We start from the raw sequence: 19751 nt of genomic DNA, 5'->3' as shown, positions 1-19751 counted from the left end.
TGTGGTGCTCACTACCCTCAGACTTATGTAGTGATCACTACCCTCAGACTTATGTGGTGCTCACTACCCTCAGACTTATGTGGTGCTCACTACCCTCAGACTTATGTGACAAAAAGGCTTGTACCTGCGTATAGTGCGCAGTGGATTTTTTCACTTGTCAGATTTTGAAAAAAATGTGCAATATACGCGAATAATTACGGTAGTTAGAATATTTAAACAAAATGTTATGATTAACCAGGTGACCCAGGGTTATATGGTGTTTAGTCAGTAACATCCAGGGATGAAAGGCTATCAAGTTTGGTGTCGGAAATAATCATAAAATTGTAAAATATTAACAGGTTAGCAGTCTTCTGAGTAAAATAATACAAATTCAGTAGAGATTCTCAAGGTATGAAGTAATATAATCCAACAAACACCTGTAATTTAAATGTAAAAACGTATGATATTAAGCCTATATTAATGCGTTTGAAAATTTTTTATTTGACATTGTATGAATATATATTCATTTAAATTTTACAGCCTGCTACAAGTCATGTTGAGAAAAACATTGACCTTCACAGTGTCCATACAAGGTAAGTTTATACTTTGTTACACGTCGGGTCACATGTCGGGTCACACGTCGGGTCACATGTCGGGTCACACGTCGGGTCACACGTTGGGTCACATGCCAGGTCACACGTCAGGTCACACATGTCACACGTCAAGTTACACGTCAGGTTACATGTCATGTCACACATCAGGTCACATGTCAGGTTAAATGTCAGGTCACATGTCGGGTCACACGTCAGGTCACACGTCAGGTCACATGTCAGGTCACATGTCAGGTCACACGTCAGGTCACACGTCATGTCACTATGGTCATTGTCAATAACTCTGGTCTTAGTTTAACAGTAAATGTCCCTGATAAACAGTAAGAGGTGTTGACGGTCCTAACCCAACACAAGTTTCCCTGGATCTATTGTGATACATAAAGTTTAGAGATTCCAGTGATGCATGGTGACATAACTTTGGTGTAATACTTGCCTGGGGCACTGTTACCAGGATACACAAGGCTACTGTTTGATGTATAGGGTTGTGTGTAGGATGTAAATTATATATCTTTAAGGTGACAACATTTTGACTTCTCCCCCAAAAAAGTTCCTCCATTGGAAACACGAGGTTTTCATTATTTTGTCTGGGTTGATTAAGTGTAGTTCCATCTGATCTGTCACTGCCCACAGTAGTTTAGTCATGGGATACAGGTAATTGATATCGATGTCATATACATCCCACTTACTATAAATCATAAAGGATGGTTACTATGGAGGTGGTGTGTTAGGTCATAGGTTACAGGTACGGTGTGTTAGGTCATAGGTTACAGGTACTGGTGTGTTAGGTCATAGGTTAGAGGTACTGGTGTGTTAGGTCATAGGTTACAGGTACTGGTGTGTTAGGTCATAGGTTACAGGTACTGGTGTGTTAGGTCATAGGTTACAGGTACTGGTGTGTTAGGTCATAAGTTACAGGTACGGTGTGTTAGGTCATAGGTTACAGGTACGGTGTGTTAGGTCATAGGTTACAGGTACTGGTGTGTTAGGTCATAGGTTAGAGGTACTGGTGTGTTAGGTCATAAGTTAGAGGTACTGGTGTGTTAGGTCATAGGTTAGAGGTACTGGTGTGTTAGGTCATAGGTTAGAGGTACTGGTCTGTTAGGTCATAGGTTAGAGGTACTGGTGTGTTAGGTCATAGGTTACAGGTACTGGTCTGTTAGGTCATAGGTTAGAGGTACTGGTGTGTTAGGTCATAGGTTAGAGGTACTGGTGTGTTAGGTCATAGGTTAGAGGTACTGGTGTGTTAGGTCATAGGTTAGAGGTACTGGTGTGTTAGGTCATAGGTTACAGGTACTGATGTGTTAGGTCATAGGTTACAGGTACTGGTGTGTTAGGTCATAGGTTACAGGTACTGGTGTGTTAGGTCATAGGTTACAGGTACTGGTGTGTTAGGTCATAGGTTACAGGTACTGGTGTGTTAGGTCATAGGTTACAGGTACTGGTGTGTTAGGTCATAGGTTACAGGTACTGGTGTGTTAGGTCATAGGTTACAGGTACTGGTGTGTTAGGTCATAGGTTACAGGTACTGGTGTGTTAGGTCATAGGTTAGAGGTACTGGTGTGTTAGGTCATAGGTTAGAGGTACTGGTGTGTTAGGTCATAGGTTAGAGGTACTGGTGTGTTAGGTCATAGGTTACAGGTACTGGTGTGTTAGGTCATAGGTTAGAGGTACTGGTGTGTTAGGTCATAGGTTACAGGTACTGGTGTGTTAGGTCATAGGTTAGAGGTACTGATGTGTTAGGTCATAAGTTACAGGTACTGATGTGTTAGGTCATAGGTTACAGGTACTGGTGTGTTAGGTCATAGGTTAGAGGTACTGATGTGTTAGGTCATAGGTTACAGGTACTGGTGTGTTAGGTCATAGGTTAGAGGTACTGATGTGTTAGGACATAGGTTAGAGGTACTGGTGTGTTAGGTCATAGGTTAGAGGTACTGATGTGTTAGGTCATAGGTTACAGGTACTGATGTGTTAGGTCATAGGTTAGAGGTACTGATGTGTTAGGTCATAGGTTAGAGGTCATGGTGTGTTAGGTCATAAGTTACAGGTACTGGTGTGTTAGGTCATAGGTTACAGGTACTGGTGTGTTAGGTCATAGGTTAGAGGTACTGATGTGTTAGGTCATAGGTTACAGGTACTGATGTGTTAGGACATAGGTTAGAGGTACTGATGTGTTAGGTCATAGGTTAGAGGTACTGGTGTGTTAGGTCATAGGTTAGAGGTACTGATGTGTTAGGTCATAGGTTAGAGGTACTGGTGTGTTAGGTCATAGGTTAGAGGTACTGATGTGTTAGGTCATAGGTTAGAGGTACTGGTGTGTTAGTTCATAAGTTACAGGTACTGGTGTGTTAGTTCATAAGTTACAGGTACTGATGTGTTAGGTCATAGGTTACAGGTACTGGTGTGTTGGGACATAGGTTACAGGTACTGGTGTCTTTTACATCCCACGTACTGGTAAATCATATTGGACGGTTACTAAGTTACCAGTACATTGTGCTAACATAAACATTTGACTGTGGTGTTCATAAAAGGCAAAACAGAGTTAATAATTCACAGAAAAGTAAGAATTCTACATATAAAATCTGATGTTCATAGACATTATAGCTTTTACCACTTAGGCTGGCAATGAATTCTAAATGAAGGTGTGAATTTGTTATGTAGATAAAGGTAGGACAATCTGTAGGTGAAGTTTGTTTTATTCGGAGTATAACTGGAAAAACCATCAAAGTGATATATTGGGAGAAAAAATGGTGATAGATTGTGGAATCTGTAACAAATATGAGCTATCAGAGTTTACAATCCACTGCTTTTTGAAAATATTATCTTGGAGTAGTGTATTACATCTTTTTACAAATCTATTTGCCTACATGTTATCGAAAAAAGAAAAGACAAGTAAAATATTCATGTCGGCAGTTTTGAAAATATTGTCTACAGTCAACACTTGGACAAAGTGAAACCGGTGTACAATTAATTATTACGATGTATTGATATGAAGTCTGTGTACAATTGTTACAATGTAATGGTATAAAGGGGTGTACAATTATTACAATGTAATGGTATGAAGTCAGTGTTCAATTATTACAATGAAACAATTGGGGGAATAGGGAAGGATAATAGAGTGGAGGGATACAAGCTTGAGATTGTGGTGGTGGTGGTGGTGGGGGGGGGGGGGGGGGGAGGAGGAGGAGGAGGGATGATAGAGTGGAGGGATACAAGCTTGAGATTGTGGTGGTGGTGGTGGTGGGGGGGGGGGAGGAGGAGGGATGATAGAGTGGAGGGATACAAGCTTGAGATTGTGGTGGTGGGGGGGGGAGGAGGAGGGATGATAGAGTGGAGGGATACAAGCTTGAGATTGTGGTGGTGGGGGGGGGAGGAGGAGGGATGATAGAGTGGAGGGATACAAGCTTGAGATTGTGGTGGTGGTGGTGGTGGGGGGGGGAGGAGGAGGGATGATAGAGTGGAGGGATACAAGCTTGAGATTGTGGTGGTGGGGGGGGAGGAGGAGGAGGAGGGATGATAGAGTGGAGGGATACAAGCTTGAGATTGTGGTGGTGGTGGTGGTGGGGGGGGGAGGAGGAGGAGGAGGGATGATAGAGTGGAGGGATACAAGCTTGAGATTGTGGGGGGGGGGGGGGGGGGAGGAGGAGGAGGGATGATAGAGTGGAGGGATACAAGCTTGAGATTGTGGTGGTGGTGGGGGGGGGGGGGGGATGCATAAGGTCTCAAGAGAGAAGGATGGTATTGTAGTATAAAGTGAGAGTTATTGGGAGAGGAGAATATTATATATCTTGGGGAGGGGGGAGTTGTTTTAATGCTTGACTGGGGACTGTATGTGGGGGATACAAGGTTATTTACATAACTGGGTATTGAATGACAAACCAGTCAGCTCCCCACAGAAATCTTTATAATTCCTGTCAGTTTTTGTGTCAGAACACTCTGTATGTCTACTGTCAACGGGGTGATGAACAGCTGACTATGATATACAGGGTCAAAGGTCAGACTCCACTACAATGGGCTCCCAGACACACAAAAATCCCATAGAACTGCTTTCTTAGTACAAACAGTGGTGATTGTCATGCTTCTTATCTCACATTGTATTTCCTTCACATCAAAATTAATAAATGATATGTGATTAAGACAGGATGTAAGTGGTAGGTCCCTCAAAAATAAAATGATTTCAATTTATATTCTAGACATTGCAATCTGAAGCATAAATGAATTTTCATCATATATTGATTAAATATATCACATGTGAGATGATTATCCCAGAAATTTCTCAGTAGAGATTTAATGAGATATGGCCTCTTTATTAAAGCAACCAATCATCTTCAATTCTGTATGGTTGTCATGTTCATTGTAGCATATATTGTTATGAGTAAGATGGTTGCTCTGGGATATGGTTCAGACGGTATGTGGTAGTCAGCTGCAGCCACATCACAGATTGATACACCTGGCCTATCAAAATAAGGTTAAAGTATTGTGGTATGTTGTCTGTCTAGCATAAACCATGATCGTCTAATGATTTCCTCTCTCAGTTACGCCTGTCATTTGACAGGAATATTACGGTATGGAGTTGTCTGTCCTTCCATCCATACATTTGTTTGTCTATTCCAACATTCTTCTACTGATCTCCTTGAAACTTGCAATTGGTAGGCTTTATAATAATGGTATGTTGTTGTGTTTCCTTGAAAAGAATTCTGATTAGACTATTGTTGCAAAAGTTATTGCCTTTTGGTTCTAAGTTCCAATTTTCAAAGAATTTGGTTTGAAAAATTACAGGGGACTTAAATCTACTGATTTCAGTATTTGATTTTTGTCCAGAGATCTAGGTCCTAGTTTTAGTCTTTTCCAGAGATTGTGTTGTGGTTTCTCAAGTGACATTTTGATTTGTCAAAACATATTTTCATATTTTTGACACTGTAATTTCACTGATTTTTCTGTCTATTTTCTGTCTATATTTGACACTGTAAAGTCTGTCTATTTTCTGTCTATATTTGACACTGTAAAGTCTGTCTATTTTCTGTCTATATTTGACACTGTAAAGTCTGTCTATATTTGACACTGTAAAGTCTGTCTATATTTGACTATGTGGTTTGGTGGTCAGTAGATTATGTGTTTTATACAACAGCAGCTTGGCAGTTCCTCTGTATGACAGGAATGTTGGTGCCACTTGACGATACCATCTATCAAAAACTCCGTTCCACTCCCCAGGGCAGTTTTCACACAAATTTGTTGGGTTTTACTGAAGTCTGCTGGTCTCAAGACAAATGAACAGCAGAAAGATGGGATCATCATCAGTCAGAGCCATGTGCTGTCTAGTAGTGTGTTTGTTATGGAATGGTATGGAATGGTATGGTTTGGGGTCCCCTGGTAGTTGATGAGGCGCTGGCTGTATGATACAGCTAATATGTACACAACACACTCCTATTAGGACTTACTTTGTTTAGACAAAATAAGATTATAATGGGCCAAAATGGCAAAACAAGATAGCATTGGAAATCAATGATGAGTAAACTCCCAGGAAATAAAAATTCTGTCAAAATCTATACCTGAAGTCAGTGGCCAGATTTACACCTGAAGTCAGTGGCCAGATTTACACCTGAAGTCAGTGGCCAGATTAACACCTGAAGTCAGTGGTCAGATTTACACCTGAAGTCAGTGGCCAGATTTACACCTGAAGTCAGTGGCCAGATGTACACCTGTAGTCAGTGGTCAGATTTACACCTGAAGTCAGTGGCCAGATTAACACCTGAAGTAAGTGGCCAGATTTACACCAGAAGTCAGTGGCCAGATTTACACCTGTAGTCAGTGGCCAGATTTACACCTGAAGTCAGTGGCCAGATTTACACCTGAAGTCAGTGGCCAGATTTACACCTGAAGTCAGTGACCAGATTTACACCTGTAGTCAGTGGCCATATTTACACCTGTAGTCAGTGGACAGATTTTCACCTGAAGTCAGTGGACAGATTTACACCTGAAGTCAGTGGACAGATTTACACCTGAAGTCAGTGGACAGATTTTAGTAGATTTCATTGTTAAAAAAATGTCCATTTGTCAGCAGATTCACAATTACAGATAGGAATAAAAAAAATCTGTTTTCTTAAATGTACATAGCAAAAAATGTCTGCTCTCTCATGATCAGATCAAACAATTATTCTGTCATTTTCATACATATCTAAAAATTGAAATCTAAGATTACAGACATTCTTGTGATAGAAGTTTCTGGATGACCTTAATATTATATATAGCTTTGCTTTGCTGGAGGAGAAGGTTCGATTGTTTATAATGTTGAAATTCAGAAATAAGAATGTCGTTTTAGAACTTACTAAGAATAATATTGTTGGTATTTACAAACAGAATTTTGGACTGTTTATGTGGTCATCCCCCATTACACTGCCACCTTTCGTCCTGTACTGATTTTAGCAGTAGGGGTTCAATACGACAATCATCCACATATATACATTACACAATATGGCAATCATCAACATACATTGTATATACATTACACAATATGGCAATCATCTACATATATACATTACACAATACGGCAATCATCCACGTATATACATTACACAATACGGCAATCATCCACATATATACATTACACAATACGGCAATCATCCACATATATACATTACACAATACGGCAATCATCCACATATATACATTACACAATACGGCAATCATCCACGTATATAATTACACAATACGGCAATCATCCACGTATATACATTACACAATACGGCAATCATCCACATATATACATTACGCAATACGGCAATCATCCACATATATACATTACACAATACGGCATTCATCAACATATGTTGTATATACATTACACAATACGGCAATCATCCACTTATATACATTACACAATACGGCAATCATCCACAAATATACATTACACAATACAGCAATCATCCACGTATATACATTACACAATACGGCAATCATCCACACATATACATTACACAATACGGCAATCATCCACATATATACATTACACAATACGGCAATCATCCACTTATATACATTACACAATACGGCAATCATCCACGTATATACATTACACAATACGGCAATCATCCACATATATACATTACACAATACGGCAATCATCCACATATATATACATTACACAATACGGCAATCATCCACGTATATACATTACACAATACGGCAATCATCCACGTATATACATTACACGATACAGCAATCATCCACAAATATACATTACACAATACGGCAATCATCCACGTATATACATTACACAATACGGCAATCATCCACATATATACATTACACAATACAGCAATCATCCACATGTACGGTATGGGCGTACAATGCGCATATATATACATTACACAAAACAACAATCATCAACATATATACTATACACAATAAGGCAATCATCCACATATATACATTATATAATTTATCACATGATCAGCCTGTTATCCAGTGAATTTGCCTGTGTAATATTTTATGTCACTTAAAGGGACATCACGGTAAACCAATTTTTATTTTTTATTTTTTCATATTATTGGGTATATCTTTAAAAAAAATATCCTTATGAACAATAAACATTCGAATTTGATGATATATGTATATAAAAAACATCAATTATTAATTATAAAAAGGTTACCACAATTCGTTGATCAATAGTCTGAATATGCAAATTTTGTGACATATACGATAACACCCATGCGCACAACACACTAAAACACCTGAAAACAAAATTGGCTTCCAATGTGAATCGACTGCGGTTGAAAACGATAACATCTTCCGCAATGAAGAGAATAATTGGAAAATGGGTCAAACACAATCCTAGAATTAAACTGGGGAAGCAGTACAATACAGTTCAAACATGAAAACAGCAGTACGTAATACGGACGCTGCTCGTATTCTGCTTGATTGCTGGATAGTAGGTCATGACAATCTCGGTAATATTTACACAAACTCGGTAATATTTATACAGTCTGTACCAGTACATCGCTACTGTCACTATACTATATGTACGGTGTTTACACTTATTTACACATAAATATATGTGCCGGAATATATACAGAACGTGTTATTTAACATTTAAACCACTGCATAATATCGTTGTCCAACTAATCCAATTCGCCTTGTAAACTATCGTGTGTTTGTGTTGCCTCGATTTCAAAACAGTTACGTGATGATTTAAAAATAATTTCCGCGCTAAATTTAGAGGGGGATTCCCAACTAAATCAAGTGGTCAAGCTGGACATGAGGATCGACTGTGAACATTGGGACAGCACAGAAACATAACTGGAAAGGAACAAAACACGTACATTCATTGAAAATTACAACGTTTTTACCGTGATGTCCCTTTAAGTGTGATATATCCTGGAGCATTTTTCATTGGCCACGCCAGTCAGAAATCAATGGTGACATAGTATAGACAATGATATGATGACAGGATAACAAAATGACCGTCTCCATTTGATTTGATCCTTCATGTTTTGGCAAACCTGTCAAAATGTAATTCTGATAAAAAGTATCTTGTTTCAAAGTTTTAATTTTGGCTCAACAAGGCTCGCAAAAAAAAATGATAATAATAAAAACTTCTAAGATTCATTTGATAAAATCTCACGAAATGAAAACTCATTTGGAATCCTATATATGATAAAGATCTGTATTTATACTTTTACATATATCTTTTACGCCTAGCTGTATTTACAGTTAAGCAGATTTATATTTACACTCCTACATTTTTGTGATTTGTATAAATATACAGCTGTATATTGACAGCTTCACTGCTATAAGAATGTACAGTTGTCAGAATCAATTGGTTTTGACCAAGTGATGTTGTTGTGGCCATTCGTCTGGATACTATAAAATGACAAGATATGCTAGATACATTGGCATAGTTTCAGTAGTGATTAATATCTCTGGCATAAAAAGTCTCTTCTAACAAAGACCTATCTGTCTGGCTACCCATGTCACCCTGACGATAGAGTGGTTCTCATGGGACCAGTTCCTGGATACCTATCTTTGTATATACATAGTACACAGGCTAACAACAAGGATCTTAGGACACAGGCTAACAACAAGGGTCGTAGGACATGTAGGCTAACAACAAGGGTCGTAGGACACAGGCTAACAACAAGGGTCGTAGGACATGTAGGCTAACAACAAGGGTCTTAGGACACAGGCTAACAACAAGGGTCATATGACACAGGCTAACAACAAGGGTCGTAGGACATGTAGGCTAACAACAAGGGTCTTAGGACACAGGCTAACAACAAGGGTCATAGGACACAGGCTAACAACAGGGGTCATAGGACACAGGCTAACAACAGGGGTCGTAGGACACAGGCTAACAACAGGGCTCGTAGGACACAGGCTAACAACAGGGGTCGTAGGACACAGGCTAACAACAGGGTTCATAGGACACAGGCTAACAACAGGGGTCGTAGGACACAGGCTAACAACAGGGGTCGTAGGACACAGGCTAACAACAAGGTTCGTAGGACACAGGCTAACAACAAGGGTCGTAGGACACAGGCTAACAACAGGGGTTGTAGGACACAGGCTAACAACAAGTGTCATGGAGTTTTCACACAAAATGTATTATGGACCTATCCTGTGTATGTGTGTTCATTGTTGTTATCGTTGACAGTTAATTGTCAATAAGTGTATGTCTGCTAATAAGCCCGCCCATTGTATTGTACAGCAATGTCCACCCCTCCCATCATCCAATACTCACAGTTGATTGCAGTGTATAGTACAATAATCAACCATGGGTATCCAGTGATGACCCGATCCCTACCTTCAGTAAAGTTAGTGTGTTGGGTCCGTCCAGGGCTTACTACCAGCTTACAGTACACTGAACTTCCTGCTGATTGTCAGCGATATGCTATTTGTAGTACCAAGTAATATTTTGTATTGCCCGCTTTGTAGCCGATTATAAGTATTTTGGTGCCACACAATATTGATTCAGATTGTTTTGTATCTATAACAATGCATATTGTTAACTCCTAAAACTTCCTTAATATCAGTAGATTCGGGCCAACTCGACCAGATCAATATATATACACATTGTCATCTTGTTCTGACACTCAGAAGGGCCAAATCGACCAGACCAACATATATACACATTGTCATCTTGTTCTGAGACTCAGAAGGGCTCACTGGACCAGACCAATATATATACACATTGTCATCTTGTTCTGACACTCAGAAGGGCTAACTCGACCAGTCCAATATATATACACATTGTCATCTTGTTCTGACACTCAGAAGGGCTCACTCGACCAGACCAATATATATACACATTGTCATCTTGTTCTGACACTCAGAAGGGTTAACTCGACCAGACCAATATATATACACATTGTCATCTTGTTCTGACACTCAGAAGGGTTAACTCGACCAGACCAATATATATACACATTGTCATCTTGTTCTGACACTCAGAAGGGCTAACTCGACCAGACCAATATATATACACATTGTCATCTTGTTCTGACACTCAGAAGGGCCAAATCGACCAGACTAACAATATGTACTGTTACCATTGCCTGGTTCCTTCTGTCCATCTTACATAACATTGTCTGCCAGAGAAGTGAACCAATATTTGAAAGGAATTCTTTCAGACCTGTGTTTAATTCTAGTAAGAGATGTTATTGCCTTTACAGATTTAATTCCAGTAAGAGATGTTGTTGCCTTTACAGATTTTCAGTTTTACTGTTTGTATCTGTATGTGGGATCTCCAGTGAGATCAGGAACCTTTGTAGAACATTAATTGATGTAGTTGCTGATAAGGTTTGATAAGCCCCTTGTCTACTGATGACTGGGGATCAGCCATACATCTCCAGTATATGATTAACTTGTCTGTAAGCTTCATCTTTATATGAGCTCCATGGTAGTCAAAAGATTTCATCATTTAGGCTTGTAGACAAATTGGTACACCCAGCAAATATCTAAATAGCTGTTTGTAGGTATTACTTATCACCATGGCTGTTGGTAGAAATATCAATCAACACACCAACATCAATAATCTCTCTTTAATGAAATTGGAGTTAACATTTTAGAAGAACACATTTTTTTTTTGAATGAGGAGATGGGATTACAAATCTCTACTTGAAAAACATTTCATTTTAATCGTTTCAATGAATTTTTACCAGTTAGTAGTGTACTTTTTGTATTTCACTAAGTTCAGAAATCCTATATAGTACATAGTTTGTGTGATAAGTGTTAATCATTGGTTTTGAATTTAATAAAATTGTAATATACAATTAAAGTATCGCAAAGTACACTGTAAAATGATTACTGTCTTTGATATCAAGTAGTATAAAATAATTACTCTCCTCGAGCTCGATATTAAGTAATGTAAGATGATTACTGTCCTCAATAATAAGTAGTGTTAGATAATTACTGCCTCAATAATAAGTAATGTAAGATGATTACTGTCCTCAATAATAAGTAGTATAAAATAATTACTCTCCTCGATATTAAGTAATGTAAGATAATTACTGTCCTCAATAATAAGTAGTGTAAGATGATTACTGTCCTCAATAATAAGTAGTATAAAATAATTACTCTCCTCGATATTAAGTAGTGTAAGATAATTACTGTCCTTGATAATAAATAGTGTAAAATAATAACTGTCCTCGATATATAGTAGTGTCATGGTCATTTCCCAGTGTCCTGTACAGAAGTAGTGTCATGGTCAGTTCCCAGTGTCCTGTACAGAAGTAGTGTCATGGTCAGTTCCCAGTGTCCTGTACAGAAGTAGTGTCATGGTCAGTTCCCAGTGTTCTGTCCAGAAGTACTGTCATGGTCAGTTCCCAGTGTCCTGTACTGTCATGGTCAGTTTCCAGTGTCCTGTACTGTCATGGTCAGTTCCCAGTATCCTGTACAGAAGTACTGTCATGGTCAGTTCCCAGTGTCCTGTACAGAAGTAGTGTCATGGTCAGTTCCCAGTGTCCTGTACAGAAGTAGTGTCATGGTCAGTTCCCAGTGTCCTGTACAGAAGTAGTGTCATGGTCAGTTCCCAGTGTCCTGTACTGTCATGGTCAGTTCCCAGTGTCCTGTACAGAAGTACTGTACTGGTCAGTTCCCAGTGTCCTGTACAGAAGTAGTGTCATGGTCAGTTCCCAGTGTCCTGTACAGAAGTAGTGTCATGGTCAGTTCCCAGTGTCCTGTACTGTCATGGTCAGTTCCCAGTGTCCTGTACTGTCATGGTCAGTTCCCAGTGTCCTGTACAGAAGTACTGTCATGGTCAGTTCCCAGTGTCCTGTACAGAAGTAGTGTCATGGTCAGTTCCCAGTGTCCTGTACAGAAGTACTGTCATGGTCAGTTCCAGTGTCCTGTCCAGAAGTACTGTCATGGTCAGTCCCCAGTGTCCTGTACAAAAGTACTGTACTGGTCAGTTCCCAGTGTCCTGTCCAGAAGTAGTGTCATGGTCAGTTCCCAGTGTCCTGTACAGAAGTATTGTCATGGTCAGTTCCCAGTGTCCTGTACTGTCATGGTCAGTTCCCAGTGTCCTGTACTGTCATGGTCAGTTTCCAGTGTCCTGTACTGTCATGGCCAGTTTCCAGTGTCCTGTACTGTCATGGTCAGTTTCCAGTGTCCTGTACTGGCATGGCCAGTTTCCAGTGTCCTGTACTGGCATGGTCAGTTTCCAGTGTCCTATACTGGCATGGTGTACTTGTTCACACTTCCTACCAGAGATACCTAACTTGGCCAGTGTTACTAGTCAGACACACCTGGCTCCAAAATGGTATGTATCTGTGTTAGAAGTTTGTATGATGTTCTGCCCTATCTGACCACCTGTGGAGCTGGAGAAGTTACCCTGATAGCTTCACTTCCTAGTTCTAATGAGATACACCAGTCCTATACTTCTCTAGCTGTAGTGCCAGGATGGTATGATAAGATTACCACTACATTTGAAATACTCTAATTCAACAAATTAGCATTTACAAAGTTGTATATCTTTACAGCATATCTTATTGGCTAACTTTCGAAGGTTTAAGAAGTTGAAAGATTGAGAGATGCTTTTCATGGGTAGATCATTTGGTAGTACTTACTAGATCCAGTATGTATGAGTAAGAATATTATAATAATTCAGCTATATTATTGACTTGTACTCTATCAGCCACAGTATTTTGGGGTGTTACTCTATCAGCCACAGTATTTTGGGTGTTACTCTATCAGCCACAGTATTTTGGGGTGTTACTCTATCAGCCACAGTATTTTGGGGTGTTACTTTATCAGCCACAGTATTTTGGGGTGTTACTCTATCAGCCACAGTATTTTGGGGTGTTACTTTATCAGCCACAGTATTTTGGGGTGTTACTTTACACTGACAGTTTGTATACAATAGATCCACCAATTTGATTATAAGATATATCATTTGGTGCTGACAGGGAGTTAGATTGTATGGTTTTAGGGATGCTGGTAAATCTTTAGGACAATATATTCAATATATATTTAATACCATTTACATATAAATTGGATTAGTTATATGTAGAATTGCTCATGGCTGCTGTCACTATAGTTGAATGGTGGGCCGGTAATACTGTTCTGATGACAGGCCTGGGGTTTTATATATAATTACCTACTGGAGAGTGTATATCTTAATCAATGTTCAGACTCTCGGAGAGTGTAATATATCTTAATCAATGTTCGGACTCTCGGAGAGTGTAATATCTTAATCAATGTTCGGACTCTTGGAGAGTGTAATATCTTAATCAATGTTCAGACTCTCGGAGAGTGTAATATCTTAATCAATGTTCGGACTCTTGGAGAGTGTAATATCTTAATCAATGTTCGGACTCTCGGAGAGTGTAATATCTTAATCAATGTTCGGACTCTCGGAGAGTGTAATATCTTAATCAATGTTCGGACTCTCGGAGAGTGTAATATCTTAATCAATGTTCGGACTCTCGGAGAGTGTAATATCTTAATCAATGTTCGGACTCTTGGAGAGTGTAATATCTTAATCAATGTTCGGACTCTCGGAGAGTGTAATATCTTAATCAATGTTCGGACTCTTGGAGAGTGTAATATCTTAATCAATGTTCGGACTCTCGGAGAGTGTAATATCTTAATCAAGGTTTGGGTATCCAATGTCCATCAATATCCACCAGTAATACACTGCTGTATTCAGAGAACAATGTGTTGAGTATATTGCTGATAAGTCAGAAGATGTGGTGTTGAGTATTTTGTCCAGGCTATATATTTGTATGGTGATTACAATGGTAAGGGGCCTTAGGGGCGGGGCCCAATAGGGGAAATATAGCAAATTCTTTAAAATCATTCTTCTTCTGTAGAAATGAAGGGATTTGATTCATATTTGGTCTGAAGCATCCTTGGGTGAAGGGGAACCAATTTTGTATAAACCGTGGGTCTGGCCCTCCCAGGGGCCTTAGGGGCGGGGCCCAATAGGGGAAATATAGCAAATTCTTTAAAATCCTTCTTCTACTGTAGAAATGAAGGGATTTGATTCATATTTGGTCTGAAGCATCCTTGGGTGAAGGAGAACCAATTTTGTATAAACGGTGGGTCTGGCCCCCCAGGGGCCTTAGGGGCGGGGCCCAATAGGGGAGATATAGCAAATTCTTTGAAATCCTTCTTCTTCTGCAGGAATAAAGGGATTTGATCCATGTTTGGTCTGAAGCATCCTTGGGTGAAGGGGAACCAATTTTGTATAAACGGTGGGTCTGGCCTCCCAGGGGCCTGAGGGGCGGGGCCCAATAGGGGAGATATAGCAAATTCTTTGAAATCCTTCTTCTTCTGTAGGAATGAAGGGGCTTGATCCATATTTGGTCTGAAATATCCTTGGGTGAAGGGGAACCAATTTTGTATAAATGGTGGGTCTGGTCTCCCAGGGGCCTGAGGGGTGGGGCCCAATAGGGGAAATAAAGCAAAATTTTGAAATTCTTCTTCTTCCGTAGGAATAAAGGGATTTGATCCATATTTGGTCTGAAACATCCTTGGGTGAAGGGGAACCAATTTTGTATAAACGGTTGGTCTGGCCCCCCAGGAGCCTGAGGGGCAGGGCCCAATAGGGGAAATAGGGTTAATCCTTTAAATCGCTACTTGTCATAAAGTTATGAATGAATTTGAACTAAATTTGGTCAGGAACATTCTTGGAAGGGGAACAGAGTTTGTATAAATTTTTACTCTGAACCCCCAGGGGCCTGAGGGGCGGGGCCAAATAGGGGAAATAGAGATTAGTCTTTAAATCGCACCTAGTCATAAAGTTTTTAATGGATTTGAACTAGATTTGGTCAGGAACATCCTTGGGGGAAGGGGAACAGAGTTTGTATAAATTTTTACTCTGAACCCCCAGGGGCCTGAGGGGCCGGGCCAAATAGGGGAAATAGGGTTAATCTTTTAAATCACTACTAGTCATAAAGTTATGAATGAATTAGAACCAAATTTGGTCAGGAACATCCTTGGGAGAAGGGGAACAGAGTTTGTATACATTTTTACTCTGAACCCCCAGGGGCCTGAGGATCGGAGCCAAATAGGGGAAATAGAGATTAGTCTTTAAATCGCTACAAGTCATAAAATTATGAATGAATTAGAACCAAATTTGGCCAGGAACATTCTTGGGTGGAGGGGAACAGAGTTTGTATAAATTTTACTCTGAACCCCCAGGGGCCTGAGGGGAGGAGTCTAAGAGGGGAAATAGGGGTTAATCCTTTAAATTGCTACTAGTCGTAAAGTTATAAATGAATTTGAACCAAATTTGGTCAGGAACATCCTTGGGAAAAGGGGAACCGTGTTTGTATAAATTTTTACTCTGAACCCCCAGGGGCATTAGGGGCGGCGCCCAATAGGGAAAATAGGGGTTTATCCTATGAATCGCTATTTATCATAAAGTTATGTATGGATTTGAACCAATTTGGTCTGGAATATCCTTGGGGGGAAGAGGGGAAAGAAAGTTTATGTAAATATTGACTCTGACCCCCAAGGGGCCTGAAGGGTGGGGCCAAATAGGGGAAATAGAGATCTGTCTTTATATCGCTCCTAGTCATAAAGTTTTAAATGGATTTGAACCGAATTGGTCAGAAACATCCTAGGTGAAAGGGGAACAGATTTTGCATAAATGGTTACTGTGACCCTCCATCCCATAACTATGTATAACATCGCTGGACATTAAGGGATAAACACAATTCTGATGTAAAAATAGGCCCAAGGGTCTTTCCCCACCCTAAGGGACTTAGTTTCTTCAAACACAATTAGGATGTAAAAATAATCCATAGGGTATTTCAGTCCCTTAGAGAGTATGTGTATTAACAAATTGAACATGAACATTATTTTGACATTTGGTCAAATCCAACCAGGTGAGCGATACAGGCCCCATGGGCCTCTTGTCTATATTTGGGTAGGTTATTTATAAAGTCAAGGCTATAATCAATCTAGATTTATAGAAGGTCAAGGTCAGTTAACCTACTGTTCATGTTGGAGCATTGCAAGTTCAAGGTCAGTTAACCTACAGACATTCATGAATCAACCTCTGATGATTTAGCTCAAGGGCTTTATCAAGATCGTACAATATCAATGTGTTTGGGTTCATACAGCAATGTATAAGCTTACTGTTTAGTATAATGCTTGTGAGAGTTGACTACAGTGGTAATTGGTATATGTATGTACATGGCTTGGTGAGAGTTGACTACAGTGGTAATTGGTATATGTATGTACATGGCTTGGTGAGAGTTGACTACAGTGGTAATTGGTATATGTAGGTACATGGCTTGGTGAGAGTTGACTACAGTGGTAATTGGTATATGTATGTAAATGGCTTGGTGAGAGTTGACTACAGTGGTAATTGGTATATGTAGGTACATGGCTTGGTGAGAGTTGACTACAGTGGTAATTGGTATATGTATGTAAATGGCTTGGTGAGAGTTGACTACAGTGGTAATTGGTATATGTAGGTACATGGCTTGGTGAGAGTTGACCACAGTGGTAATTGGTATATGTAGGTACATGGCTTGGTGAGAGTTGACTACAGTGGTAATTGGTATATGTAGGTACATGGCTTGGTGAGAGTTGACTACAGTGGTAATTGGTATATGTATGTACATGGCTTGGTGAGAGTTGACTACAGTGGTAATTGGTATATGTAGGTACATGGCTTGGTGAGAGTTGACTACAGTGGTAATTGGTATATGTAGGTACATGGCTTGGTGAGAGTTGACTACAGTGGTAATTGGTATATGTAGGTACATGGCTTGGTGAGAGTTGACTACAGTGGTAATTGGTATATGTAGGTACATGGCTTGGTGAGAGTTGACTACAGTGGTAATTGGTATATGTAGGTACATGGCTTGGTGAGAGTTGACTACAGTGGTAATTGGTATATGTATGCACATGGCTTGGTGAGAGTTGACTACAGTGGTAATTGGTATATGTATGCACATGGCTTGGTGAGAGTTGACTACAGTGGTAATTGGTATATGTATGTACATGGCTTGGTGAGAGTTGACTACAGTGGTAATTGGTATATGTAGGTACATGGCTTGGTGAGAGTTGACTACAGTGGTAATTGGTATATGTATGTACATGGCTTGGTGAGAGTTGACTACAGTGGTAATTGGTATATGTAGGTACATGGCTTTGTGAGAGTTGACTACAGGGGGAATTGGTTCATACTCATAGTGGGATACATAATCATACCAAGGTTTTTTGTTAAAGAATGTTTATCAAAGATTGGAGCTAAGAGTTTGTGGTACTTTGACATAGAGATTACTGAGAATTGGTACTAAGGAATGAGTGCTCCATATGTATGCTGTTTTGACACAGAGGCTACTGAATGTGGTATTTTGACACCAAGGTCAATGAAAATACCAAGGTTAATATCCTGAGTAGAAGCTGGCACTAGAGGGTTTATGTAGACATATTCTGATGTGATTAGGTGTCTTTATCAAACTTACAAGGAGGAACAAAGACTTTATTGGCCCAAATCCCCTTGTGTGATTGATGTGAGTGGGAAATGTTGTGATAGTGAAGTGATATAGAAATGGCCAGTACTGGTGTTGACCCTACAGACTATGTCTGGTGAAGGGTATAATGTCTGGTGGTCCTGATCCTACACTCTATGTGTTACACAAACAACAACTTAGCCCTTCAGGTCCTATGTAAGTGCCTGTTAATTCTATCATAACTAGAATGCTGCTAAATAAACTGAAATGGAACCCTGGCAGATTGTTGATTTGCCTACTTAGCCGTGTATCAATAGTTATAACCCAAACATTGGTCCTGGTTATAGCTGTTTATGTTGGTTGTTCCTTGTGACCTTCCAAGCCCATTGGTCCTGGTTATAGCTGTTTATGTTGGTTGTTCCTTGTGACCTTCCCAGCCCAGGTGTATAAATCTCCATCTCTACTGTTGTCAAGGAGACCTCCTCTTGTGTAGTTCCCTCCCACCCCAGTGACCTGAGGTACTGAGGTCATTCTCCATACTGACTGGGAATATAAAGGTGTAAAGTACTATACTTCTACAGCAGACAGTTCACTGCTGTGACACTGGCATTTATTGACCTACGGCTTTCCCAATCTAGCCAGTCCATAATAAATGAGGATTTAATATATTTCCATACTCAGCCATTTTGATCACCACAGACCTATTGTTGTCCTGAACATCTGGTGGGAGTTGATCAGGCCAAAAAAATCTTGGTGGATAGTTGACCAGTAGTCAACCCAAGGCTCATAAACAAGGACCTTCATCATGTCCGCATTACCTATTCATAATCACCAAGATGTGGTCGCATGTGTCACAAGTCTCTCCTTAGGTTCTGTCACCGAGTAGTACAGACAGTTTAATTCCAAAACACCCAGCTTTAACCACACCACCACACTAGGCCTAATTATCACTGCAGTGCCTCCCTCCAGCTAACAGCTAATTGTGTAGCACCTTACTGCCTGCCTAAGTCCAGTGAAGGCTCCCCAGACAGAAGGACACAGATTTATTGACAAATATTCAAAATACAAATTGGAATAAGGCAGGCCAGCAGTACTCTTAATACAAATTATGTTTACAAATTGGTGTGAAATCTGCTTCTCTCAGCATCAGGATTCAATATATTTTCAAACTTGAGGTGTTGACCCCTCGGGGAGATGAGTTCTCTGTTGGGAGTTTTCTTTCATGTTAGGCAACCAATATTCTGTTCTGTTTCAT

At 39.9% G+C, this 19751-nt stretch overlaps 1 protein-coding gene across 3 annotated transcripts in view; it reads left to right on the top strand.

Moving 5' to 3' along the window:
• LOC117328190 (SAM and SH3 domain-containing protein 1-like) overlaps positions 1–19751 on the top strand; it is a 114767-nt gene that overhangs the window by 37672 nt on the left and 57344 nt on the right. For all 3 annotated transcript variants that reach the window (XM_033885607.1, XM_033885608.1, XM_033885606.1), the window contains exon 4: positions 520–572. In XM_033885607.1, coding sequence (XP_033741498.1) covers positions 520–572 — 53 coding nt within the window. The remainder of the gene's footprint in view (positions 1–519; positions 573–19751) is intronic.

The sequence above is a fragment of the Pecten maximus genome, chromosome 5 (assembly GCF_902652985.1).
Source record: "Pecten maximus chromosome 5, xPecMax1.1, whole genome shotgun sequence".
NCBI lineage: Eukaryota > Metazoa > Mollusca > Bivalvia > Pectinida > Pectinidae > Pecten > Pecten maximus.
The sequence above is the reverse complement of the archived record's forward strand: the minus strand, read 5'-3'. Positions and strand labels throughout refer to the sequence as shown.